This window comes from Phyllopteryx taeniolatus, chromosome 20, assembly GCF_024500385.1.
Source record: "Phyllopteryx taeniolatus isolate TA_2022b chromosome 20, UOR_Ptae_1.2, whole genome shotgun sequence".
Taxonomy (NCBI): Eukaryota; Metazoa; Chordata; class Actinopteri; order Syngnathiformes; family Syngnathidae; genus Phyllopteryx; species Phyllopteryx taeniolatus.
This window is the reverse complement of record NC_084521.1, coordinates 15,066,359-15,093,382: the sequence shown is the minus strand read 5'-3', so window position 1 is coordinate 15,093,382 and position 27,024 is coordinate 15,066,359. Positions and strand designations below refer to the sequence as shown.

Genomic DNA, 27,024 nt, shown 5'->3' with positions numbered 1-27,024 from the left:
TACTCTAGTAGAAAGTATTGGTGTCACTACTTAGGAAACAATGTCTGATCTTAAATGTATGGAGTCAAAACAAAAAATGGAGGTGAAAGGCTATACGACATTGAAACAACTGATTTGTAATTGTCCGACTTAATCTCTGCAGACGAGAATATCCCTACAGAGACCCGGAACAGGTCGTTTTATCACTGAGCAAGCGGTCTCAAATCTCAGGAGAGAAAACGGCGCACCATTTTCCCAATTGTGGTTGTACAGGATATGAATTACTGCACAACTAATCCCTTTAAATTGCTTTACGACTCTCTGCATCATTTGCACAATCGTCATTACATCAGCATTATCACATTACTAGTACCCTTACGTTGCTCAATGATTCGCTGTACCTATGTGTTTCGGTCCTAAATGTATATTTTGTCACAGTGGCTGGTTTGCCGTAGGACTAGAGTGGTTCCAAATACCGGAGACAAATTCCTCATGTGTTTTAAACACACTTGGCCTATGAAGATGATTCTCATTCTAATTCTTATACAATTACAAATCTGTAGGTTTCTTGCATTGAAAAATCTGCAGTCATCTCTGATATCGTGAGAAATTATAGCTAAAAACTGAAACAGAGAAAGATGAAAAAAAAGTGGATTGATTTGATGTTTGAGCCACAGTCAAGCTGATGTCAGATTGCATTGTGAACTCAAAGTTCTTGCTGTGCTACAGCGAAAGAATCTCGGAAGTCAACTACTTGGATAAATAAATAAATAAAAAGGGATGAATAAATCCCTATTGAGTGATAAAAACTGAGGGGAAGAAAAGAGCAAGATGCTGCCCTTGCAAACTCTGTATGGTGCAAGTTTAATGTTGTGTAAAGTGTAGCAGTCTTTGACGACACTTGGCCTGTGTGACTATATGCAGTAATCGCTGCACTCAGGTAGACTGACAACAGCAAGGCAGAGTAAGACACACAAGTCTGTCAACACAACATATGATAGCATTATCCCGAGCAATGATGCATCACCGGAGCAAACGGCGACCCAAACGGGGTGCAAATGTTTTGGGTGCTAATGTGTGACGAGTCTCTGTCTTTCTCACTTTCTTGGCTAAACTTTGTAACACATTCAGCTTCACACAGGAGCAGGAGTGAGCACAAGACTGCATAAAGGTTGCACGCCAATGCCATCTGTTCATTTGCTGGGCTATATCAAGCCTTACTTTACTCTCCAGCCTGAAGCGGGGGTAGACCCCATGTCCCCGTACCCCTGAATTGGTCACATTGCGTGAGTGGATTTCGTCATGTTAACTAGCCTCTTGCCTGTAATGGGTAAGTGGAGTAAGGCGGACACTGGGGCGATGCTGGGAGTTGGGAAATAAGCCCGAGGACCCTTGTAATTGTTCTCATTCCTCCTGTATTTCAGTACAGTATTAAAGCTTGTTCCCCTCTCTGCCCCACCTTTCTTCATGCCTGAAGTACCCTCACACTAATTAATGACTCTGTAGCCAGAACATCAGTCGGGTAATGGAAGATGTGCAACAATGTATGTCCCAAATAGGCCAACATAAAGAGATAGAGTATTGTGGCAAACATAAAGGGATAGTTAAACTTAATGATACCATTCCAAATAGTTAAGAGCCAATGACACCCACCTTGTCGTATCTAGAAGAGAGAATAAATAGAAAAACACACAAGTCAACAAGTGAGAGTTGACATTAGGGTCACATAATAATAACAGCAGCAGGAGCAGCTGCGGGCTGAATTTCATGAAATTTAATGAAGAGACGGAACAATGGCCAATCAAATGCACAAACATTTATGCTCACTTTTAACATTATGTGACTTTTTATTCAAAAGAAAAAATAACATTTATTTTTGAATGGTAATTTGCAGGCATATTTACAGTGATGAATATTGAATAAAGTGAAATATTTCATGGATCCCTCTATTAGGATAGGTTAATATGGAATTAAATATTTAGAGGGCTGTAATCTTATTTTAATTACTTTATGAAGTGGCCTATAAACCTCTAAGTGCCACCAATGTGTTCCTTTAGTAGTTTATATGCTTATTTTCGGTTGTGGGGGCGAGGGAATGAGCATCATTTTGGACTCTCTCCGAAAGCTGAAGAGTGATGATAGCTTCCCGATATAAAAGGAAGCGAGAGAATACTTGGGAATTCTGCCTGTTTATGCATTTCAAAAGGTTAATGATGAACATGGAAACAAATGAGAGCAAACAATAAACAAGTGAGCGCAGTAGATGCATGCAAGAGCCTCATTAACCGCCATCAACTTCCGGTTGTCTCACCTAAAAACTGATTCGTAACACGTTTCTCTCGCTGTTAAATGCATTGTAACTTTTGTATGGGCAACTTGAGCAACAATACAGATCGCTGCATATGTAACAACGTCGTATCCTAATATACTGTAGTTCTTTATAACATGCTGAGAAGGGGTGGCACGTGACCCTTCAATCAAATGGTTGACCCTGAATAATCAGCTTTTGGGGACAACAAGACTATACAAAATGCACCTTTATTAAAACACAGCTGGTCTTCTACTGATAAACAGCCACACACCAAGTAGAAAGGACATGAAATGTCCGATGTCTCTATTGTTACTGTTTGCTGCATCACTGGCAGGCGGGCAAATAAAGCTGTTTAATGTACTGTATGTAGTTGACACAGCTATTGCCATTCTGCCTACTCACACCGCAATGGAAGTGCATGATGTACTGTTTAGTAAAATGGATTGTGCTGAGCTGACCTTGGCTGAAATGGTGCCTACCACCCAGTGCAAATGTGGCTTAACACTGCTGACATTGAAGACACATTAAAGCAATATTAGATCAATGAGCACTAAGCCTTGATTCAGACTGACACCTTTTATTAAAAGAACTTCTGATACTTGCATGATATTTGGCACCCGGTGCAGAGAAAAATAAGATGGAAAAGATAATTTCCCTCTGAGAATCTGCACCTTGAGCTATTGTGCTTTAACAATGAACGGGTTAGCATTTAGTTCAGACGAGCAGTTAAAGCCTTTTGTGACATAAAAAGCCTACTTGTGGGTAGTGCGCTCACCGGTCACAGGAGTTTTGGCTGATGATTTAGCCAGTCACAAAAAGTCTTCGAAACAATGTTCATATACGTAAGAACCAAGACTTCCTAACACAACAAAATTCATTACACCAATGTGTACATCCATGTCCAAGGAACGCTAATTAGCCTACATCTTAGAAACGTACTGTATATCTCACTATCTGATGCGACTTTAATGTGGAGGTGTATCAGTCCCCCAGCAACTCTAGTAACTAGTTCTATACTTGACAAACACGTCGAATACGTGCAGTTAATGTTTTCCCCCCCTCTCAATGCAGACATCTTACCTTTAAACTTAACGCTAGTGTTTGGCCAATACATTTATTGCTCTCAGACGTCACAGTTGAAGAGATAATACCGTATGTGTATCGAGTCTTTTCAAAGAAGCAGTTTTACACAGTGTTGCAACCAGGAGATCAGTGTGCAAAGCAGGGTGCACACATGCCAGTTTTTCAAATAACTGATTTTTAACATGTCAGTGACCCCACACAAAATCGCACACCACACACGTGTACTGATCTCGCCACTGACGACGACGAGTCTCCTCCCCCAAACCAAATGTCGCCGTACCAAGACTGACCTGTGTGATACAGCACTGTACCACAGGGCATCTAGACAGTCCAAAAATATAAAGAGAAGAAGAAGAAGGACTAGCAGTAGAAGAAGAAATAGAAGCAGCTAGGCTAACTGTTAGCTTGTCTGGTAACTACGTTGCAGTTGAAAACTGTTTTTGTCTTTTATATTGTGGGTATTGAATTGGAAGATGCGATTTATAAAAACTCAACACAACCAATTGCTCCAGAGAGAGTAGCAGGGTTATTGACATACGTTTACAACATGAATGAATGAAGGAATATAAAAAAAGGACAACCATGCACATAAGGATTTGCAAGTGAAACTGTTGAACGGGTTTAACATTTACGATTAAGCGGAATGAGTAGGAACTATCACTCTCAACACACAAGATAATCAATAATCTTTTAGAGACATCCGAGAATGGGGCCTTTGGAGACTACGATCGCAAGGGAGGGAAATGCTCAAATTCGGCCTGATTATGTGTGTATTATTATGTGTAACTTCCTTTAAGATGATATTTAATGGTCAAGGGTTCAATTCGGCTGGGATAGGCTCCAGCACCCCGCGACCCTAACCAGGATAAGCGGTGTTGAAAATGGATGGATGGATAAATACAGCGGCTACGACTTGTGTACCTCCATTAATTGTTTCCAACAACAATAAATAAAAGCCCCATTAAGTGTCATGTGTGTCTTTTGGCTTAAAGCAGTACAAGTCCAGAACATGTGAAACAAAAGGAGGGGTAAGACAATTAGAAGGATTTCTGCAAGGTCCTAATCGAGAGATGTCACTAGCGGCAGACCATAATTCCCATTTAATGCTTCGTTTAGCTCCAGAATACCGTACTCCCCAGTGTAAAAGATGAGAGTCCAGAATAGCAAGTGTGAGCGTGTGTGTATGTGTGTGTGTCTATGCATGCCCGGGGTACACAATGGAAATGCTGTCGACTGAGTCATTTGATGAAAGCTGACAGCTAATTTATAGAGGGGAATTTTGGGTAAATGATTTTTCCTGGCGCAACTTTTCAGTCACTGTAGACTGGTAATTGGATTTCCCCGACTCGCCAGGTAGTGAATTAGGAGTAAACTTGTCAATGAAGGGCTGCGTGTGTGTGCGCGCATGTGTGTGTAAGACACTCAAGAGTACCATATTAATATAACGTGTATTTGTGTGTCTTTCGGTCATTGGTTGAATGCTTTTGTGGAAAGGAGGTTAATTGTAAAGTTGAAACTGTACTGCACTTAAAAACACACCCATCAATATTTCTTTTCATCTACTCTATCAGCAATATAACGATGTGCACTCGCACGCACAAACGCACGCACGCACACACACTGCCATCCTCCCAGTCCCTCTAATTGCTGCAATGTTTTCTCTTCATGAAACAATTCCCTTCAGTGGCTTTTTGTGTGCACAGTTGTGATGCCTGTGTGTATTTCTTTTTACAGCTGTGTGAGAGTGGAAAGTGGATCTGACAAGATGCTTGATGCTTGTTATGCACTAAATACATTACATTAAAAGCAGCTGCCTTTCAAACAGTACTGCACTTCTTTACCGTGGCATAATACAACATAATACAAAACCCGGTTACAACTACACGACACACACACACACACACACACATTAAAATCTTATCCTTTGCACAAGCTACACTGATTTGTTAATTCTAAATCAAACTGACTCAAAACTGATCATTTTACAAATTAGCCAAATCAAAACAAATTGAATGCAAATGAACGTAATCAGAGTTAATCTTGCCATGGCTGGCAATTTTCACAATTTTGATTTCTAATAATTGCTAACAGGCAGCCAATTTGTGCTTATTAGAATTCATTTCTATATTTTGTTCAGTTCAAGGAACTCCTCATCTTGTAAGAAAGTACTGAAAACTTTCTTCTACTGTATTCTCATGAATTTCACATCAAAACATCAAAACACGATAGACACATAAAAGTCTGTCAGCAATAGGATACCTGGAGTGTTGAGCAGTCTGGACATGCGGCAACTGTATGTGATTTGTTGCTCACAGTGTTCTGCGCTGGTGGTGATGGCTGTTACCTGGAAACAAAACAAACATGGAAATGTGTGTGTGTGTGTGTGTGTGTGTGTGTTCTTGTTATCAGGCAGGCCTATTTCATGTTAAAGCCATTTATTAGAGGCGGTGCCATGAAAAGAACTGTTCTGCCTTAATTGGGTTCGCTTGGAACTTGAAACTACAGGAGTAACAAGGACGAGCATAATTAAAGGGATGTTTTGTGTCATTCAAAGCCTCTCTGGTGGATAAATTGTCTATAAATGCATTTTGAGAATTTAGTAGTAAATTACGCACTATATTTTGTCAAAATTATGCTGTTTTCTGGCAACATGAGTATCACAGTGCTAGCATAACATCTATGCCCTAAGTATTTTTTGAATAGCAGGCTACAGCACATATCACTGATGCAACTATTGTCCATTTTAACAAAATAGCGGTTATTATTTAATGTTTAATTCAGAAAAACAAAAAAAGAAGCATTTAAAAGTAAACCAAAGAGCGCATTATTTCCCAAGTGACTTTTTCAACGATGAGCCCTACTAAATTCATGACTGTCAGGTGATATCTAAAAATATTCACCAAAAGGAAAGAAAAGAAAAAAAAAAGAAGGAAAACGTTGAACTTTGGTACTGTGAAATAAATAGCAGGTTACACCTCATGTACTGGAACTTCTCCCCCCGTTTGAGGGATCGGCTGACAGGCCATAAGTTACTGCTGTCAGCACAATGATCAGCTGCCATGACTCTGAATATCATTCAATTAGTACTGTGCAGAGGAAATCAAACTCACCAAGAAATCTGTGGGTAAAATTCTGCAGGTGGAAAATGTTACCTAATCTATTAGGTTATTTTCAATTGCGATATGTAAATCAGCAGGAGCAAAACCAACCACCCAAAGATTGTTGTCATGTTATTTGCCTTCTATGATGTTTTGATTTTTGTTTCTCCTGGCAATATTCTTAACATTTTAATACTTTTTCTTGTCTAGAATTGCATTTCTTTGAAAGGTCTGCATTTCATCTGCACACACATGCAGGGTTATTTCAAGTTTTGATGGTAAGGTCTATTCAGCGGTGTCCATCTCTATCCTTAATCACCCTAACCTGCTGCACACCCTTCCGATCTCTATCCATCTTTCTGGCCAACTGAAGAGATCCTTTTCTCCTTCGTTAATGCCCAACCTGGCACACATGTCATCAAACTCCTTTGCCACCTCTAGCCTTTGCCCTACGTCGCATCTCAATGTATTCCTTTCTCCTCTCCTCGGTCCTCTCAGTGTCACATTTCTTCTTAGCTAACCTCTTTGCTTGTATAATTTCCTGTACTGTGAGGTTCCACCACCAAGTCTCCTTATCTCCTTTCCTGCCAGAATATACACCAACTACTCTCCTGCCTGTCTCTCTGATCACCTTGGCTATAGTGGCCCAGTCTTCTGGAAGCTACTTCTGTCCACCGAGAGCCTGTCTCACCTCTTCCCGAAAAGCCGCACAACACTCTTCCTTTCTCAGCTTCCACCACATGGCTCTCTGCTCTGCCTTTGTCTTCTTAATCTTCCTCCCCACCCCCAGAGTCATCTTACACACCACCATCCTATGCTGTCTAGCCCCACTACCTTACAGTCAGTCACCTCCTTCAAATTACATTGTCTACACAAGAATCCACCTGCGTGCTTCTACCTCCGCTCTTGTAGGTCACCCTATGTTGCTGCCTCTTCTGGAAAAAAGTGTTCACTACAACCATTTACATCCTTTTTGCAAAGTCTATCACCATCTATCACTCCAAGTTCCTTTCCTGGATGCCGTACTTACCCCTCACTTCTTCATCACCCCCGTTTCCTTCACCAACATGTCCATTACAATCTGCACCAATCACGACTCTCTCTCTGTCTGGGATGCTCAGAACTACTTTGTCTCGCTCCTTCCAGAATTTCTCTTTCACCTCTCGGTCATATCCTACCCGTGGGGCATAGCCACTAATCACATTATACATAAGACCCTCAATTTCAAGTTTCAGCCTCATCACTCGATCTGATACTTTTTTCACCTCCAAGACATTCTTAGCTAACTCTTCCTTTAAAATAACATCTACTCCATGGTAAAATAATTTAAACCATGCCCCTAAACATCTAGCCTTACTGCCTTTCCACCTGGTCTCCTGGACACACAATATATATCAACCTTTCTCCTAATCATTATGTCAACCAACTCCCGAGATTTTCCTGTCATAGTCCCAACATTCAAAGTCCCCACATTCAATTCTAGGCTCTGTGCTTTCCTCTTCTCTTTCTGGCTAAGAACCCACTTTCCACCTCTCCTTCGTCTTCCACCCACAGCAGCTGAATTTCCACCAGCGCCCTGCAGGTTATTAACGGTGCCGGGGGCGGACGTTGTTAAACCGGGTCACGACTTCCGGTATGGAATTCTTTAGAGGAACGCTCATATTAGTTTGGCAAAGTTTTAAGCCGGATGCCCTTTCTGACGCAACCCTCTGCATTTATCCGGCCTTGGGACCGGCCTACAGTTTGCCCTGGCTTGGGCCCCCCATAGTGCTGCACTAGACCGAAGGCGCACAATGCTGCATAAAATAAAAAGCCCGCTTGGTTCAATACAAGCAGGTCACCATTGCATACAAAGAAGGGACCACACTCACCACCTCAACTTTTCTAAAGCTAAGTCATATGTTTAATTTATCCAATGCCTACTCTGGCATTCCTGTTTATAACATGTATGTGTGTGTAGGTGTGTGTGTGTGTTTGTGTGCACGTGCCAGGGGTCTATGAGTCGGACATCTTCAGATTTCAGTTTGTAGCCTTCCACCATTGCATTGTTCAGTTATTTTCCACATACATAGCATATATTATTTATTTATTGTATTTATAGTTTGTGCAAAGTAGAAAGTAACAGCAACTTTAAAGAAAATTAACCAGGATGTGCTCTGACACCAATGGATGACTAAGTTCTGAAGCACCGAAGACAAATACTAAATAGTAGATACTGTATGTGTGTTTGTGGTACCTGGTCCATAGAGGCACTGTAATTGACTTGGAGGATGGTGCGTCTCTCTCTACTGGAACCAGTCACTGTTGTTTTGGGTGGAAGGTTGTTCATGACTACGGTCCACACTTTGTCCTCTAAAAAAAACATGCACAGAACATGTTATTTGTTGTATTGTACCGACACACACAGTTGTATCTTTATATGAATTTAATTGTTACGGTAGACTTCACAGTAGAAAAACTACATTCCTGTCTTGTACTGTCTGTTGTGGTTTTTTTTTTTTTTTTTCAAATTCCAATTTTCCCTCCAATTCGATTTTTATGCATCACAGAAACAGAACAATTCATTTGGGATTAAATCATAAAACTTAAATACATTTTTAACTGCCTAGCAAACATCCCATTATAGATCAACAGAATTGCCTGAGTTCTTTTTTTCCTGGTCGCTTCACTGTCAAGTAGCATAAGTGTCCCTTAAGCAATAAAATTGCAAATGCGAGACAAACCCACTAGGCTGGCACTGGACAGAGAGCCAACAGGAAACCAGACAGGCCAGCAGAAAAATAGCACATCACAACCAAGTGCAGCTCTTGACCAGGGGTTTTAGGGTTTAACTTGGTAATTTGTTGTTTGATGAAATCTTCACTTTTTTTTTTTTTTTTACAGAGTACTGTAATAGTATATGCTAATGCAGTCACTACTATGTACATGTTTATCCAATATAATAGTAAATTAGTGTTTTTTTTTTGCTTTTGTTTTTTTTTCTTGAAAGTGTGATCGTCTTCCGTCTGTAATCAACGAGACTTTAAGGTCAAGACCATCATGCTGTTTGACTTGGAAAAGTTAGGACAGCGTACACACACATTAGATGGCAGTTTAGCTGTCACAAGAGTGAATTTCTTTCCGAGCTACGGAAGTTACAGCTCAGAGACTCCAGGGTTTAATAGACACTTCAGGTCTCGGTAGCATGAGCCCGTCACTCAAGACATATCCCTACTCACTCATACTGCCACTCAAGGTAGGTGTGTGTGTCACTGTGTGTGTGGCTGTATTTAAGGCCTTAAAGGTGTGTGTTCGCGGAGGGGAAAGTGAAACTTAACATTCTGAGGTGTGTGTGTGTGTGCGGGTGCAATTCAGTGTGACTAAGGGGTTAGCCAGCGGAGTGCACTGACATTTTATCAAAATGGTCCCCTTTGCTCTTCATGTGTGCTGCGCTGTTCAAGGCGATCTAATTATTCCACTCTGTGCATGTGTGTGTGTGTGTGTGTGTCGTGTAGACGCTTGAAGGCGAAATGTGTTAGTATTTGTGGATGTGAGATAAAAGTGTCACTCGGCTTTGTAAGGGAGCCGACATTTCCCTATTCTGTTGTATGGAGTATACGAGTATGAATTATTAAAGATTTATATCAAATCAAACACACGTCACTGTCCAAAACATTGCGCAGATAACGTATAGCATCGACCAGTGGCCTCTGCTCTAATAATTTTTTTTTTTGTCCATTTGAACAAATAAATGCCTACTACTCGAATCTACCCTATTGAAGTTACATCCGTCTGTATCTCAGTTGTTAATTTCATATTTTGACAGCCGAATTTACGTGCAGTAAAACGTTGCTCTGTTATGAGATGTCGCACTGCCTCACATTATCGCAAAGTGGGAAAAAAAAAAGTTTTCACAGCTTTCCTGCTTGGTGGAAAAAAGCAAAAGAATAAGAAAAGTTTCATGGCTTGGGCGTCAGTTATGAGATGAACAAATCAAACCTTTGACAATTTTCCGACATTGATCGGTGTGCTCCTCAGATTGCAATTCTTTAAAGTTGAAGTTCTAGATCCTTTTGTTTCTTTTTCTCCTTGGGGCGTGCCACACACAGGCACTCATTACTATTGTTTAAATAGGTCGTAAGATACAGTACATTCATAATTATATTAATAATATATATGAACATTACTTTAAATATCTAAAACTGACAGTTAAAAATCCATCCATCGTGCAGGAAATAAGAATGTTGCTAACATTAGGATTAGGGACACCTTTGGCATTGTCACTTTTTTTTTTTTTTTTTTTTTTAAGAAAGAAACATCGCAGCTCTTCCTCACTTTTATCGTTCACATGTGTGAACATCAAAATAAAAGCATACTATATGTTAAATTGCCTGCTAGGGTGGGTCAGAGACAGTGGACGAGCCGGATGGGGGGCCGTGGACCGTACTTTGCCGAGTTCTGCTTTATGCATTTGGGCTGTAATTTGGCAAAATAAATAAAACGTCAGGTCAAGGGTTATAAGAACATATTGCCTCCCCCATGACGAGGCACCAGAAGAAGCAGTCACGTATGTGCACACACCGCACATGCAGTCCTGTACAAACCTGTCATGTTGCAGCTGACTTTGAAGGGGCCCAGAGGTCCACTGCCATCAGGGTCTATCCAGTAGGTGTCAGAGGACCGGCCCAAATGCTTATTGGCCTCGCATGATGGCTCATAGATAGCTGGGAAAGGCAAATGACATTCATGTAAATGTGAATACAATTACAGTGACGTAGTATCAATCCAAATGTGTCTTTATGACACAGACAACAACTAACGGCGGAGTATTTTCGATAGCCACTTCAATCAATCAATCGATTTTTTCCAGTGGTACCAATGTTACTGTGTATGTTAAAGGTTTAAAGATTCAATATGTTGCAGCAAATCCATAAATCCCCCATCCCACCGACAATTATGTTTTCCAGCTTCACTGCAGTGCCTGTCAAGGGCTGGCTTGCCCCACACAGTCTAGCAGTCTTTATGACACACATATTGATGGTATGTTTTGATGATACACGCACACACACGGAGGGTACGGATGAGCGGAGGAGTTATTACCAGAGATGTGGAAGTGTTTCTTGGAGTGAAACCTTCATGACGGAGGCAATGTTTTTCTTCCTATATTTTTTTATGATGGTTTATATTTTATTCCTTTCCGTTCTTTCTTTTCTTATTTGTCATCCTTGAATTCTCCCTTATTGAACTGAATTTCTGTCTTACACACTACATTCTTGCCAAGAGGCAATCAAACTTTAGACGCAACAAACCTTGAATGATATACCTTTACATTTATAAAGGAAACTCAGGGGTCTCAAATACAGTATGTAGTGTATCCGAAGCATGGTCATAACTATTCCCTCAATTTAATAATACTTTCAAGTGGAAATTCATGAATAGCTAATGGAAATGAATGGTCTTCTATTAGATGGCAGGAAGTAAATACAGTCATGAATGTATCCGCTTTTTGTGACATTTTTGTTTGTTGGTGCGCCGTGAGGTTTTTCAATTGTAAAATATGTTCCTTGGCTCCATAAAGGTTGGATCCACGGGCAATTGGATTATATATGTATAAAAATAAATATATATGTATATGGTAACTCTAAATGTGTTAGTCCCACAAGTTGTAATCATCAAGACAAGATATTGAAGAAAGAAATTCAAGATTGTCATTTTCATTGGCAAATTAACATTCTCAATCATAAGATTTCTCTGATATTGTGCCAACCGACACCGCATCACCAGCCTGACAAACACTTTCAGGGAAGGAGCCATGTCAGCCATGCATGCGTGAGGAAATACTTTAAAAGACACGGATGGAAACACTTTTCGCCGACTGCAAATTATGCTCTGCAAAATGGATGAGGAACTCATCGGGTGGCGACGTAGGCGACCGCCGCCGCCGCCGCCGCCCGGCAAGCACCGACTTTCGCATACCCTTTCTCCTGCTCTTCTCCGGATGCACAGTGTGGTGAGTCACATTTCTTTGATGGTCCGGAATATATGATAATTAGGTGTTCATATTCTGTTCATGTTTTGTAATTTACCATGTAATATGCTCATGTCAGCATTCGTTAATTGTTATGAGCCCAAGCTGTGAAATTGACATTTTGCAGACAGAAATCTCTTTTTGCATTGAACTTATTTGCATTTGTTCCTATGTAGGCAACTCCATGCATCTCTGTGTCAGTTTTATTGTATTTGATTTGTTTCTGCGTTATTTTTCATGTCTGTCGTGTGATTAATGCTGGCTTTCTGTGTTTAGTGGAGCTGCCATTTATGTTTCCACCAGCAGTCATGTAACCCCTGTGTCAGCTATATTCAGGTAGACTTTGTAAATTAAAGTGAATGTGTTTATTTCTTTCAGTATTATAAAATTGATTGAGAGAGTTAACATTTGTATTGGAATGGTTTAGCAACACACACAATACAATCACCGTTGTAATGATTCATCTTGTATTGTTTATATTATTGTAATAATGTTTGTAATATGGGATTCTTTCTCTTAGTGTTGGATGTTGTCGATAAAAAGTGTTACTCTAAAAAGTCTTGTATTTGAGGTGAAACATGCCGTGTTCAGGAAATTTGGGTTTTTGAACAGTATTTGATTTAAACAACTAGGGGTGGGACTCGACTAATAAAAAATAATCTAATTAATTGGAGGCTTTGTAATTAATTAATTAAAAGTCTTGGAGAGAGTCATGGGAGAAATGGTGAATTTAGACAAAGGCCAAACCAAACACGGATCAGAATACATGTGGTCGTGACACGGATGATCACACACACCCGCATGAACACTTACAGGTGTGACAGGTGGCACCAGTGTATCCAGTTCCATCGCAAGTACAGCTGAAACTGTCCCATGTCTGTTTACACCGACCGCCATGCTCGCAGTGATTAGGCATACATCTGCAACGGAGGGAGAAGGGTGGTAGGTTTTTAAAATGAGTCGTGCAACGTATGAATCAATTGCAAGCATAGTTATATAACACATAACATATTGTAAATGACACAAAAAGAGGTGTTCAAAATATTTTTCCAGTCATTTTATTAACTTGAAGTCAATCCATCCATCAATCCATCAATCCATCCATCCATCCAACCATTTTCCGTACCGCTTATCCTCACGAGGATCGCAGGCGTGCTGGAGCCTATCCCAGCTGTCTTCGGGCGAGAGGCGGGGTACACCCTGAAATGGTCGCCAGCCAATTGCAGGGCACATATAAACAAACAACCATACGCACTCGCATTCACACCTACGGGCAATTTAGAGTTGACAGTTAACCTACCATGCATGTTTTTGGGATGTGGGAGGAAACCTGAGTACCCGGGGAAAACCCACGCAGGCATGGGAAGAACATGCAAACTCCACACAGCCGAGGCCGGGATTTGAACCCGGTCATCAGAACTGTGAGGCAGGAGTGCTAACCAGTCAGTCACTGTGCCGCCTAGCTTGAAGTCGTTTCACTGAATTAACTTTTATATAGTCTCCTGCTGTTACATCCACATTTATCTATACAACGATCCCAGAATATAAATTAGAACGTGATGTAATATGGTAAAAAGAGCCCCAACGACCATAACACATCATCATTGATCACAGTTTTCATTAAAGACACACATTTCCCTTCTCCTTCTGCATTAAGTGAACTTACAAAAGCAAAGCACAACCCATGTGAACCTTCTTACCACTCTTTTTGCTGCAGCTACAAAATGTTCTTTAGAAAACGGGAGTTCCAACTTGTTTATGTAGGCACTTAAATGTATTAGAACCTCCAAGTTACAGGAAGGAAAGCTCTGACAATGTCATTGCCCTGAACAAACAAGATCAAAATGAACAATAAGAGGTTAAGTTTGAGTAAGTATAGCACTATACTGTAAGTAAAAGCAAATACATGATACAGAAGTAGTATATAAATGTAAGTATGTGACATAAAAATGAAATAGAAGAAGGTCCCGTAGAGTGGATATAAATGTTGACACCCATGAGTAAACTGCTTCCGACCCCTACTAAAACAAACAACAAAAAACCGAAATAATAAAAAAGAACAAAATAAAAGAAACAGCCCTATCCAGGGCTATAAAAAAGAGCAACAATTTTTGATCTTTCTACCGTCACAGCCCAATTCAGGTCACCGTGCAGGCCTAAGCTCTGAACAGCCCATACTGAAATGCAATCACGGTGTGGTGAAGCCATTCTTTTTGTTTTGTGTAAATTAATGTACACTTTGCAACACTGCTGTCCTGTTAAATAGAATCTGCCTTTACTTCAACTTTTTTTTTTTTTTTTTTTTTTTAAATAGTGTCACAGTTTGGCGTTTTTCGTCACCGGCGCACTCTGCCAGTGTTTGTCCACCCAATACTCTGCCAGTCAGCTACCCCTGCCTATAAAACACGGGTGTCAAACTCAAGGCCCGGGGGCCATATCTGGCCCGCCACATGATTTTATGTGGCCCGCGAAGGCAAATCGTGTGTGTCAACTTCCATGATTCAAATTGTCATATTTTGAAAATAATATTGAGATATTGCAAGAATCTTTGTGTTACCAAATATGAACAATAGTTGAAAAAACCCATTACCCTTGATTTCTGATTCTAAAACTAGTATATAAAATGTCGGGTGTAATAATATGATGAGGTGATTCGACTGTTACAGCCGAACAGGAAAAAAAAAAAAAATGATGAGGTGATTAAAGAACTTTATGATTTCACAGTCATAACGGCCCTCTGAGGGAAACCGTAACTACAATGTGGCCCGTGACAAAACTTAGTTTGACACCCCTGCTATAAAAGATGACTCACTCATTGCCAGATTGTTCACTATGTGCCCATGAAAGACTCTCCAACAATTTGACTTTGATTGAGCTTTCGTTGCCGACCCTGTCTGCCCCTAACCTTCCTACCACGTCGTTCTCCCGGGAATCCCCTCAGTCTTCTGCCCCCAACCCATGAGTCAAGCCTAAGCACATTTTGCCTGTTCTCGTGGTTGAATGTTTCACTACGACAACATAAGTGTGAGTTCCCCCAGCCGACCTGGGGCTTATAGAGCATTACAAGACTTATCCCCAAACCCTTTCCCAAGCTTCAAAGACTCTCTGGATTCTGAATTTAACTGCATTGTTACTCACTTGTTTATTGCTGGACTAGTCAGTTTTTTTTAAAGTCAATTCTAACTCGTCCTGTGACCGGTGCACTGCTATTGGTTGTCAACAAGTCTATTAATAGTGCTAGATTGAATTCATTAACCATCCCCCCAGTATATTAGAAGGCCTGGATTTTAAGACTGTGGAAATTTAAACTTTAATTTGGCCAGATGTCTACCGATACCGATAACCAAAAATTTGCTGCTTCTCCAAGCCGATACCGATTCTATTCTACATTTTAATGGTTGACATCAGGAGTCTTCATCGATTTCCAGGCCAAGGACCCCTAAAAGCCTATAGCGTGTCTATAGAACTTATTAGTGAATGAATACGATATCACATCCATGTTAGTCAACTGGTGTAAGGAGTTGCTGCAGGCCCCGGGAGTCAAGCCAAGAGAAATATGAATACCCACCACCCACCCTGTTACTATGGTTACCAGGTCCCTGACTGGCAACCATTATCTCTGTACTGTGATCGTGTGTGTGGGGTGCCGTGCATTAAAAATTGGGAAGACTGGGGGGGGGTGACCCAGGCCAACCATTTCCCCAAAGAATGTGTGAATGTATGTGGTGAGTTAAAAATCAGCAGGGGAAAGGCATGGCGGGCCAGAGAGCAGGTCGAAGTGCCGGAACACCTTGCCTCGTGTCCTCCCCAGACCAAGCCCCCCCCCCCCCCCCCACTGACGGGTCTATGATGCATTAAACCTGGAGGACCGACAGGGCGGAGAAGGGGGACGACCAGACTGGAGACCAGCACAGATGTGCCAGGACCAAGCCCAGTGTCTGTCGCATCATGCCTCCTGCCAGCCCCACAGGGGACCCTGAAACTGATGTGAATGTGTCCAATATGCACAGTGCGAGTAAAAAAATATGCAGAGTGTATGAAGTAAGAGACTAGACTCCTGTGGGCCCGGTCCGGCTTTTGCTTTTTTTTTTTTATTTTATTTTTTTAACTGAACGGATTTGTTCTCTGTAAAAGGTCTGTATGATTTTGTCTCTGTATAATACTGTATTTTACAAACTGCCATGTTAGAGGTTGGCGTTTTATACCTAGTGTTTATTAAAAAGTAAAGTTGAGGGTATAAAAATAAGGTATAGGTTATAAAAATGAGGAGCAGGATATAAATCCAAGGTATATGATATGAAAATTCATTACAGTAGATTCAAGTATATGGATATGAGATACAAATATAATGTTTTATAAATCATGCAAACAAATATGGTATGAGAATGACAAACTTCTAGATTGGTTGAATCCAATCTAGTATGGCTTTGTTCTGATACTATTGTATACAGTAGGCTACCATTGGTGGAAATAGTGAGGGTTAGGTTAGGATAAGGGCTTTTCTCGTGTGTGCTGTTTGCCTCTTCCACTCACTCCCACAGTGGAATAGCATTGATCAAACGCGGGTCAGACAGGTCTATTGAGCAGCCTTCAAAGACGTTCTGATTAGTTCTATAGTAACACTCTACTCATTCATCTTCCATGGCGCAGTAAGACCCACCACAAGTACTGCAGACCACACAACATTTTGAAGCAGTTGAAAGGGGCAACACAGTGAACAGCAAGGACAGGAAATTTGTAGGGACATTTTATTAGTGTTTTGCTTTACTCTTTTTCAAATTGAGTTTCAAAGTCAGTGTACTAAAAGCGGGTCCGTACAATCAGCAAAAGAACGGTTGCAGAATGATAAAATGGCTTTAAAATGTTATTGAAAAAAGGTTTAACCAAAGGCCAGTTAGATATACAAACATGCTTTTCAGTCAAGTCACCCTACATTGGTCTGCCCAAGCCCCAAGTTGTGATCATTAAAATTTTCATAGCCTACACCAGGAAACATGACCTCGTCAAGTGAGGACAAAATTGATGTGAATCAAGCAATGGCAGTTAGTGTCCAACCATTTGGCAAAGCCGGTGCTGACTGCCTGTGAAAACAAATTACTGAAGAGAAAATACTGCTCTGATCAGCACAAGGTTAACTCTTAATTTTTCACTTCTGTTTTGTTCACCCTGGCATCGTGATTCTCAAAAGTTTCTTGATGTTCTTATCTTATGTCTAACAACAGGAAAATGATCATTGGGCCATTATTTAAGTGGGGACGAAATACACGATTTTTCGAGGTTAAACCTGGTTGAAATGCTCCATGGTTTAAATGTTTTATTAATTTTGAATAAAAACTTTCAACGACTTTCTGCCATCTGATATCAGATGCTATGGGTGATACTTACAACCTCAGCTACAGTGACAGCTACAGTATATCAAATAGAAATCCAAGGTCATCAAAAACCACAATGTATCCCACCTTAAACATGCCCCAATGGTTTGTGATATGTGTATATGTACAGTAAAAGTTCAAGAACAATCAGGTTCCAATAATGTCAGCTCAAATTATACTGTTGTCTTTCAAATTTTATTGATCAGTGAGAATAAAAATGTTAGAACACCATCAAAATTGGAAAGACAAAGGAAGGGATACTCTTTTGGACGTTTTTGTTGAGATCTCATGTACCGTATGGGTACTATTACACCACATTTGAAAGTGAACCCAATAACTATAACTACCTCTATATAGTGCACTATAACTATACAAGAGTGATTCATGTCTTACCTATCTATAATGGCACACACGTCCAGGCTGACATTCTCAAAAGCTCCCACTGTGCCTTTCTCCACTGCATGCAAATCAGCTGGTTGGTCATCCACAACAATTGCTTGCATGCAACCCTGGAAGAAGCGCTGAGAGGGCGGGAACAACGTCTGGAGAAAATACCCTGAGAGCAGAGCAAATTAAATGGATTAAGACACAAGCAATTATAATTTTGTAGTATTGAAACAAAAGGCTGCTTGGTAGTGATCCGTTGAGCTTTGAAAACCTCAAATGTTTTATGACGGCGGGGAGTGACCACTGATTGAGAGTCTGCATATAACAGGAAGGCTGGAGCCCATATCCGAAATCCACAACCTTTGAACTGTCCATGCCGACAACACTGACGTTAAAATGTTAATTAAACAATTGCTGGTACAGCAGATTGTTTTTATGATGGTGTCAGCTTGGACTCAGGAGCAAATTATTACAAATAAAATGCTCTCAATGGAAGATGTTGTTTCGAAAGTGGACCGAATCGAAGTTCGAACAGCTTATTTCGAGGTACTGTTATATAGGGAAAGCATCAAAGGTATGTACCAAGATGATGGATGGGTTGTGGTAAATGTGGTAAATATGCTTTAAGACCGAATAAATGAAGTGGAGGTCAAACTAAACATTATCCTTGACATGAGACAACAGTTACAGACTGGTGGTTCTCTGCTTGTTTGAAAATTTTGCAGCCATGAACCTTTATTGTCTCCTCTTATTTTCCAGTACAGCCACAAGGCCCTTAGCCTCAATGGTCGTCCAAAGGCCACAATACCCTTAATGCCAAATAGGTTTTAGTACATAGGGCACCTTTATGCGATACAAGTCAACTGGTATCCCTGTACCATCATTGGGTCTTGAATAAAGTCATAAAGGCCAGGACAAGCCACTGTGTTTGTGTACCACTAGAATGTTTTCTGCAAATGTGACTTTGTGTTTGGCATTTAAAGTGTATAAGGCACAATGCATACTGTATTGTGTTTGTGGATGTGTCATTATACTGTGTTTGAAAAAGAGGCAGAAAGCTTGCAATTCAGTTACTGCCAGGTCAAACCTAAAGCACCCATACTCAATGACATCTCCATCATTTTGATGTTATTAGCTGTCACACACTTACATGCCAATCCTAGTGAAGGCCAAACCATCAAAAGGGCTTATTATAAGGGGTACATGCACTCTTTGAGAGTGTGAACAAATATAATAGGAGATGATGTGGCTGTCAGAATCACCAGGGAGTAGGAAAGAAGAGTCTTTATGTTTCCAGGGAAATTCAGGGCTATTAAATGGAACTGATCATCTTAATTCAGACTTACTGTATAATTCAGCACACTGTTATACGCTGTACAATCGCCCAACAATATTGTCATGGGTGTGTGTTCTGGTTGTTGTCTTCCCCCTGTCTCGTACACACCTGCTCCTGAGAGCATCTTCCCCACCTGTGGCTCATTTACCCCAATTACCCCATGCATTTAACCTCTTGTCTCATTCTTTCTGGTCGGCCGTTCGTTGTACCTTGTTGTCACGTTCCAGCATTCCTTGCTTCCACGTCACCGACTCATAGTAAGCCTAGACCCTGTCCTGAATAGTGACCTTGCCGTTTTGCCTCACGTTTTTTTGGATACTGTTGCCTATTCGGATTGCCTGCCAGTGTACCAACCTCTGCCCGTTTATTAAACCTCTTTTTTGGAAACTGTCAATTTGAATTGGAGTCCTGCTTTTTGGGTCCTGTCCTTTTCTAATAAGCAAGAGATGCATGCCTCTAGAAACATAAAAATAGAAATCGATTTTATAGCCAATAACAAACAAAGAATGTTTTTTTTTTTTTTTAATTGTGGTTTTAGTTGGCTGTGTTGTAGAGCTGGAATTCATTAGACTGAGTATTCCTTCATTATATGTAGCTAAGGTAACCAGTCATTAGCAGTACATCTCAGTATAATGCAGAGCAAATCTACACCACTGAATACTGCAACCAAATTAACATAATATTAGTTCTCCAACAAGATTCAACAATATTATCACATTTGGACATGAGGCAACTGAGGATACAGTTTATAAGCAGCACAGAATTAAAATGTCTGTTTGTGGTGTATGTTTATCCGTCTCATCTTGATTTCCCTATCTTTCTCCAAAACGTCCAACTTGCCATCTGTGTCAACTGCGTCTTTGCGCAGTTGTCTAGCGCATCCCCGAGGTCGTAGACAGACGGCGGGAAAAAGGATCGTGGCAGAGACGGAAGGGTGAGATAAGTTTGAAAACAGAACACGCACTACAGCTGTCTGGCAGCATATTTTAAGTCCTTTGGGTAGCATTCAAATGCAAAAAGGATGCCGTTTGGCTGACAGTTTGGCAGAATGAAGGAAACAATATGTGGAATGATGTGTTGGTGAATGGATGGATAATTTGTTGCAAGAACATGGAAGTACACAGTAGGAGTTTGCACTCAGGGTTTTCCCCCTAACAACATAAAAATATACTAGTTTTACTTTTTGGGCCTTTTTTAAATCAAAGCAACCATGCAACTTAATTCTGGCCCGGTGAAAACAAATTAGAATAGTTAAGATATAAAGTGGTGGCTAAAACTAAAACTACCTCAACTTGTTCACTGCAACTGTTGCAGGTCAATTCTTGAATTCAGCGTTTTTCCATTCCACCTTTACATAATTTTCTTGGCTATTCTGTTATAGTAATTTGCATGTCGAGGCTGAATAAGGGTAGCATATGTCCTAACTAAAACATTGAGGAAAAGTAGTGGGAGTTAAAAGTAAAATAAGTCAAATGTATTTTTACAGTCCTTTTCAAATAACATGAGTGCTTCATGGTTTGCAATAACAGAATAAACTAATAGAAACTAACAAACTAACCAGAAAAAAAATCACCAGGCCCAATAATATAGTATAGTTTGTAAGGGCATGACAAATATAAGGAAAAGAATTAACCCGAAGGCACAATATAATCTTGTTTGAAAAGAATATATATATATTTTTACTTGGCTTCCATGCATTGCAATGCCTGAAAGTGAATGAACGGCTCAAAAAAAAAATTCTCATTTTGAAATGCCCTATACTTTCTGGGAAGCCAGATAGGTGACTCACAGTCGATTTACGTGATGATTCTCAGGACCATTATAATGCTCCCATGACACACTTTGGAACTTTGTACTGTACTCGTCTGGAAAATGCACCATTGTGCATGTCCTGTAGTCGTGTAGAGAACAATCTGAATGTCATATGGAGACAAACACTTGTATTTTATCTATGGATCACCCTGGTGTATTTGGAATGACTCAAAAAAAGCAAGAACTCGATGTCCTATAAGCCTCGGGGGTGTGGGTCACCGCCACTTATCCGCTGGCATTCTATCAGAACCTTCATGTGGTGCCCATATCGTGTTGCTCTTAACAACACACATTGGAGGACCAGCATCAGCAGTAGCAGCGCCACCTCACTGGCTGTATAACACTTGTTATCACCTGCCATCACATTTACAAGGGACATGAAAAGGATAGCAAGAATATTCAAGTGAGGAAAGAAATAGTAAATGCAGGCTTGTAAAAGTAGCGATTGTATCTACTGGAGATGTTTTACATCAGCATACAGATCAGAAATAGTGATAGTAAGTATTAGAAATGGCAGGAAATGTACATTATTAGTCCGACACCTGATGTAAGGTTCATGCCCTGAATGAACAGCAAGCTTTTTTTCGACATTTCTACAATGTATTTTTATATCAGTATATAGAAGCACCTGAAACAAATATATACGTCTATATTTTTTATGCAAAAATAGAATTATGCATGAATTTCCTCACGACTCGAATGAACCTTTCCTGCTGAGCCCAGCTTCATACACATTTCATGGCGTGCGACGACATGTCAGACCGTAGTAGATTGCAATGTGTGTGCCTGGCCCGTAAATCGTCACATGCCGCGACGTGCCGTGATCAAACACTAACGATACGGCTAGCATACATTCTAGCTTGCTGTGAGAACCATGACAAAGCTGCCACCACCAAATGTGTCAGAAAATGACAAAAGTTGAAAGCCAGGGAAATACATATGGTTCCCGTCCCACTACGGGACGCCTCCAAGTTTTGTCACGGCTTATTATGTACTGTCACATTTTGTTGCCTTAACCCCATTTTACTATGGCTGATTAGGTTTCTCATCTGCACCGTGACTGCCGTGGCAAATTTTTGGAAGGTTCAAAAATATGGCCCAGCATCTATAGCAATCACTGCTTGTCACATTTTCCCATTCCGCCCCCCCCGCGTTGTCTCACGTCTTTCCCGTTTTGTCCACGGTGGCCTGAAACACGATTGCCGTGGGCGCCGGGAACATAATGTAAACCAAGCAGCACGGTGGATTACTTGTTAGTTATGAGGTTCTGAGTTTGAATCCTGGCTCGGCCATATCCTGTGTGAAGGGTGCATGTTCTCGTTGCGCTCGCTTGGATTTTCACTCGGTATTCCGGCTTCCTCCCACATTTAAGAAACACGCATGAAGACTCTGAATGTGTTCAAGTGAGTGTGAATCGTTGTTTGTCTGTATGGCGCTTCCAAATAGCTGGCAAGTAGATCCGGGTATACATGGGAGCTTTTTGACAGCTCCAATACAGTATGTGTAAGATATCGTCCCCCCTACATAATCAACACAAGTCAGATTGGCAACAGTTTTAAATTGAATAATTTGTGAGAACACATTTTACTGAAGGAGAGGTGGAATAGTTAGACTGGAAGAAGAGTAGGGGAAGTGACAATCTGAATGCATAAATATGGAAAAAAATAAATAGAGCCAAATACAGGATTATCTTCCCTGAGAGAAATTTGCATAATGACAGCTGTAAATCAGAGAATGTTCTTAGGATTTGGAGTCATCAAGAGGCCACCAAGCACCTAAAAAAAAACAAATGGGGACATATATACTTTGTATCACCATCACGCTGTATTTCGCTTATGGCGTAACAAGAATGGAATGTGATCATTCAATCAAATTACTTTTCTACTATGTTGTTACTGAGAAAGACTTTAAAAAGATAGTCACCAAGCCAATGACTTATTATTCAAGAAAAACGTTTTATTGAGTGTCCGTATTGCCTCTGGAGAAATTCAATTTTTGGATGTATCGTGCCAGTTACTAATTTCACTAATAGCAGTGACAGCGTTGAGAAGCTACGTCCCATAAAACAGGCTTTGGGTTTAGGAGAGGGCCTCTGAAAGTGGTCATTCTCTGGAGAAAGAGAGCTGCAAATATAAAAATGTGACAAGATTGTGCGCCATATGATCTGGATAAAATGGTTAAAAAAAAAAAATAAACTGTGGGGAAACTGACAAATTGCAGTAAAAGTTGAGAAAACGGGAGAGGATGGAAGAATGGTACATCGAGAAGAAAGCAGCAAATACAGCCAAGGTTTTCTTTCTTTTTTGAATGACGAGATGAAAACACGATCATTCCATAGCCTTGGTGCTGAGCTGATGGTGACAGTTTGATCTGAAAATCACTTTACATTGTTCCAATTAACGAAAATTGGTTTTGAAATCAGAACAATTTGGAAGTCAATCAACATCACGGAACTGACTGTGCCCCAATTCGAAGGTTCCACAGTAAATTGATATGTTTTCACAGAGACAGATATGTTTCCCTTATATGAAGTTCTGCTGTTGGTTTTTCTTTCAATTCCCCCATTGACTACGAAGCCAATATAGTTAGTGACATCTGGACAACACCTGTCGGGGGCATAACTGAATGTATCGTCAGTCATTTCTCTCTAAACTCCCGAGATATAAAGCTTCAATAAGGCTATTCCAATTAGACTAACAAGATACAGAACACGACGAACCCAGTAATGGAAGGGTGTCATTTGCCAGTACGGTCACCTATCTATCGGCTGTTACAGAGAAGCAAACTGGATCCTCTGGCTCAGCGGGATAACGGGTCCAAGAGTAGGTGTGGACAGCGGGGGAGCGATGATATTCCATCTACTGATTTCCCACCGTGACAAACACACTGTGACCCAAAGAAATCTTCACAGGGGATCATTCTGTTCCAGTGGGGCCCCTGGACCACTCTGCCTCTCAAAAGGAATAAGGGAAGCATTTGTCTACTTAATCTTAAAACCAAAAGTGCTGTCTTAAACAAGACACGATGTATAATTTTGAGTATTTGCATTGGTGATGATAAAAACAAAATGACCAGAGATGCCAATAGGCTAAACGCCAGCCAATTTTGCTGAAAAAGACTGCTGTTTTAGTTAGTTACAGGTTGACATTTGACAAAACTGCTATCTCACAAAAGAAGTGAGTCAAACTTCGAGTGGAAGTATTTAGTTACAGGTTGACTGAGGCATGCAATGAGCAAAAAGGTGACCAGCAGCACATGCCATGGGAGAGTTATGGCACCATTAAAGAGCTACTGGCCAGGCTGTAAAGCACAGATGGTGTGAAAGTCACTCAAATTGCATTTGGTTATTTGGTTCAAGAAGTTCAACATGCCCTCCACCCAAAAAAAGAAACCGTGGAAGTTCTAAACCCTTTTGACATTTGTATGACATAGCATGTACACATCTACTGTAAATGTCATTCAATCTATTTTAAAGCATGCATTACCTCTTCAGAGTCGTGACATAATCTCATTTCAAAGCTGATGCATGTTAATTACAAAGCAGGGCAATTGATTTGTTTTGAAGATTGGTGCTGCTGATTTAGACATATGCAAGCATGCATGCACGCACGCACGCACGCACAAATGTCCATATTTGATTTCACACAAGTGACTAATTATTGAGTTAAATGCCCTAACAACAACATTACCATTTGCCCTGAAGCACAGATCCTTTCTCGCTCGAATCATATTAAGAGTGTCAAGCAAAACTATAATTAAGACTAGGTTCTTGTGTTTTTTGTATGCTTGCCAATAAGTCAGAGACAGCCAAGCTTCAGTAGAATACTAATACGAGGTAATTTGGTTTAATGTGTATTTTTGCCATGATTCTAAAACACTCAGGCAAGACTGTGAAATGCAAATAAGAATCAATACTGAACTACATAGTCCACACCGCTAAAACTTTACAGCAGGCAAACTCCCCATGTAGAGATTGCATCACATGCAGCACCACAACTGACATTTGAGGAGGTCCCACAGAAGAATCCACTGACTTGTTTGGTGCAAAATTAACTCCAACACTTGTGCGATTGAAAAGCACCCAAATTGGTTTTGAAATTAGAATTTGGAAGTCCACAAGCGTGACAGAACAGTTTGTGTTCTGTGTGACGTTGAAGGCTCCACTGTATATATTTTACATATATATGTGACTGATTGTTTATGTCCGCTGATCTAGATGTATATTTGTTCTTGCCCAGTGAGTCCCTATCCATTGGGCTATTCAGTGGATTGCCAGTATTATACCAATAAAACGCATCAAGACAAGCCATCTGGCTCCAAAGAAAACTCAAATGTTAAATCATAATAAATTGTGATAAATTGTATCTTATTTTATTATTCTATTTATATTTCACAAGACTTGAGACTTATTGAGTAGCCTGACACCTTGGGTACCTAATGTTGTTCCATATCATGTTTAAATGTGCGTTAGTGACAAACTCCTTGAAATTAGACAAAGATGAATTGACATGGGTTTACCTGTCCTGGGCTTATGATCAATTATTGTAAGTATACAGAAGGGCTCATGCTTCAGACATTTTACTTCTCGGCTGGGCATATTTTTTTCAAAGGGGCCATGTGAGAAACTGAAACGGTTGTTGAGGGCCACACCAACATGCAACCTTAGTTGTGTTGCATATTAATTTAATGCATTAATAAAAAGTACTATATTGTCTTAAAACAACAACAATAACAATGCATACCACTTATCTATCATTTAAAGTATGCTCACATTTAGAGGACCACCCACTAACTCATATCATCTGTTCCTAGTTGGGAATCCTGAATCATTATCAGAGCAAATCCTGCTCTTGCCTCCGCCATATGGGAAACAATAATATTGCTAACATGTGGACCACTGTTGGCATTGTCGATCATCACTTTAAAAAATTAAAAATACTCTTTAGAAGAGTTAGAAATGTTGGTAAAAATAGCGACAGTGTCGCCTAGTCTGCAACACTGAGGACATAATTCAAAATCATTCTTGCTCGTTGGTGCTGCCTAAACACATGAACATAAAAATTAAAGCACCACTGTCAAAATAAGTGCATACATAGAGTATATGCACAATAAATACATATTTTACATTAGATTTTTACCAGGACAGTTTTAGTGAAACACAGCTCAATGTAAAGTTAGCACTCTCTCCTACCATGCCACAACTAAAGGTCATTGTTCCCTTACCTCCCAGGTGATACGTTCCTCCAGTGGTGATTGAGAGAGGTGACGTGGAACGTACAGCAGAAGCCTCATCGCCATCTGTCATCAACATGGCAAAATTTTCCTTGGCAACCAAACGTACAGCATGCCATTGGCCATCATTAAGGCCAGAACCTGTGGGACGATGACAAAAGAGGGAGTCAAAATGAAACAAAAGATGGCTGAAATTATAGTGCGAGGCAACACAACAACAGTTACTTTTCTATTACGTCATATTTATTTATTATTTATTGATTTTATGTAATTTTAAGGAAAGAAATATTACATCGGGATCGAAATCATTATCAGGACATAACATTTTGTCCATACCGCACAGCATGATTATATTTTCAAAGATGGAATTGTCTCAGTATGGGGTCAATAAATGGACAGTAAAAGCT

The 27,024-nt window shown here is 40.3% G+C and overlaps 1 protein-coding gene across 3 annotated transcripts in view; it reads right to left on the bottom strand.

Annotated features, from left to right (window-relative positions):
• cntnap2a (contactin associated protein 2a) overlaps window positions 1-27,024 on the bottom strand; it is a 294,944-nt gene that overhangs the window by 92,710 nt on the left and 175,210 nt on the right. For all 3 annotated transcript variants that reach the window (XM_061758709.1, XM_061758710.1, XM_061758711.1), the window contains exons 10-15: window positions 26,609-26,758; window positions 18,244-18,406; window positions 13,292-13,398; window positions 11,055-11,174; window positions 8,708-8,823; window positions 5,633-5,717 (exon numbers count right to left, since the gene is read on the bottom strand). In XM_061758709.1, coding sequence (XP_061614693.1) covers window positions 5,633-5,717; window positions 8,708-8,823; window positions 11,055-11,174; window positions 13,292-13,398; window positions 18,244-18,406; window positions 26,609-26,758 — 741 coding nt within the window. The remainder of the gene's footprint in view (window positions 1-5,632; window positions 5,718-8,707; window positions 8,824-11,054; window positions 11,175-13,291; window positions 13,399-18,243; window positions 18,407-26,608; window positions 26,759-27,024) is intronic.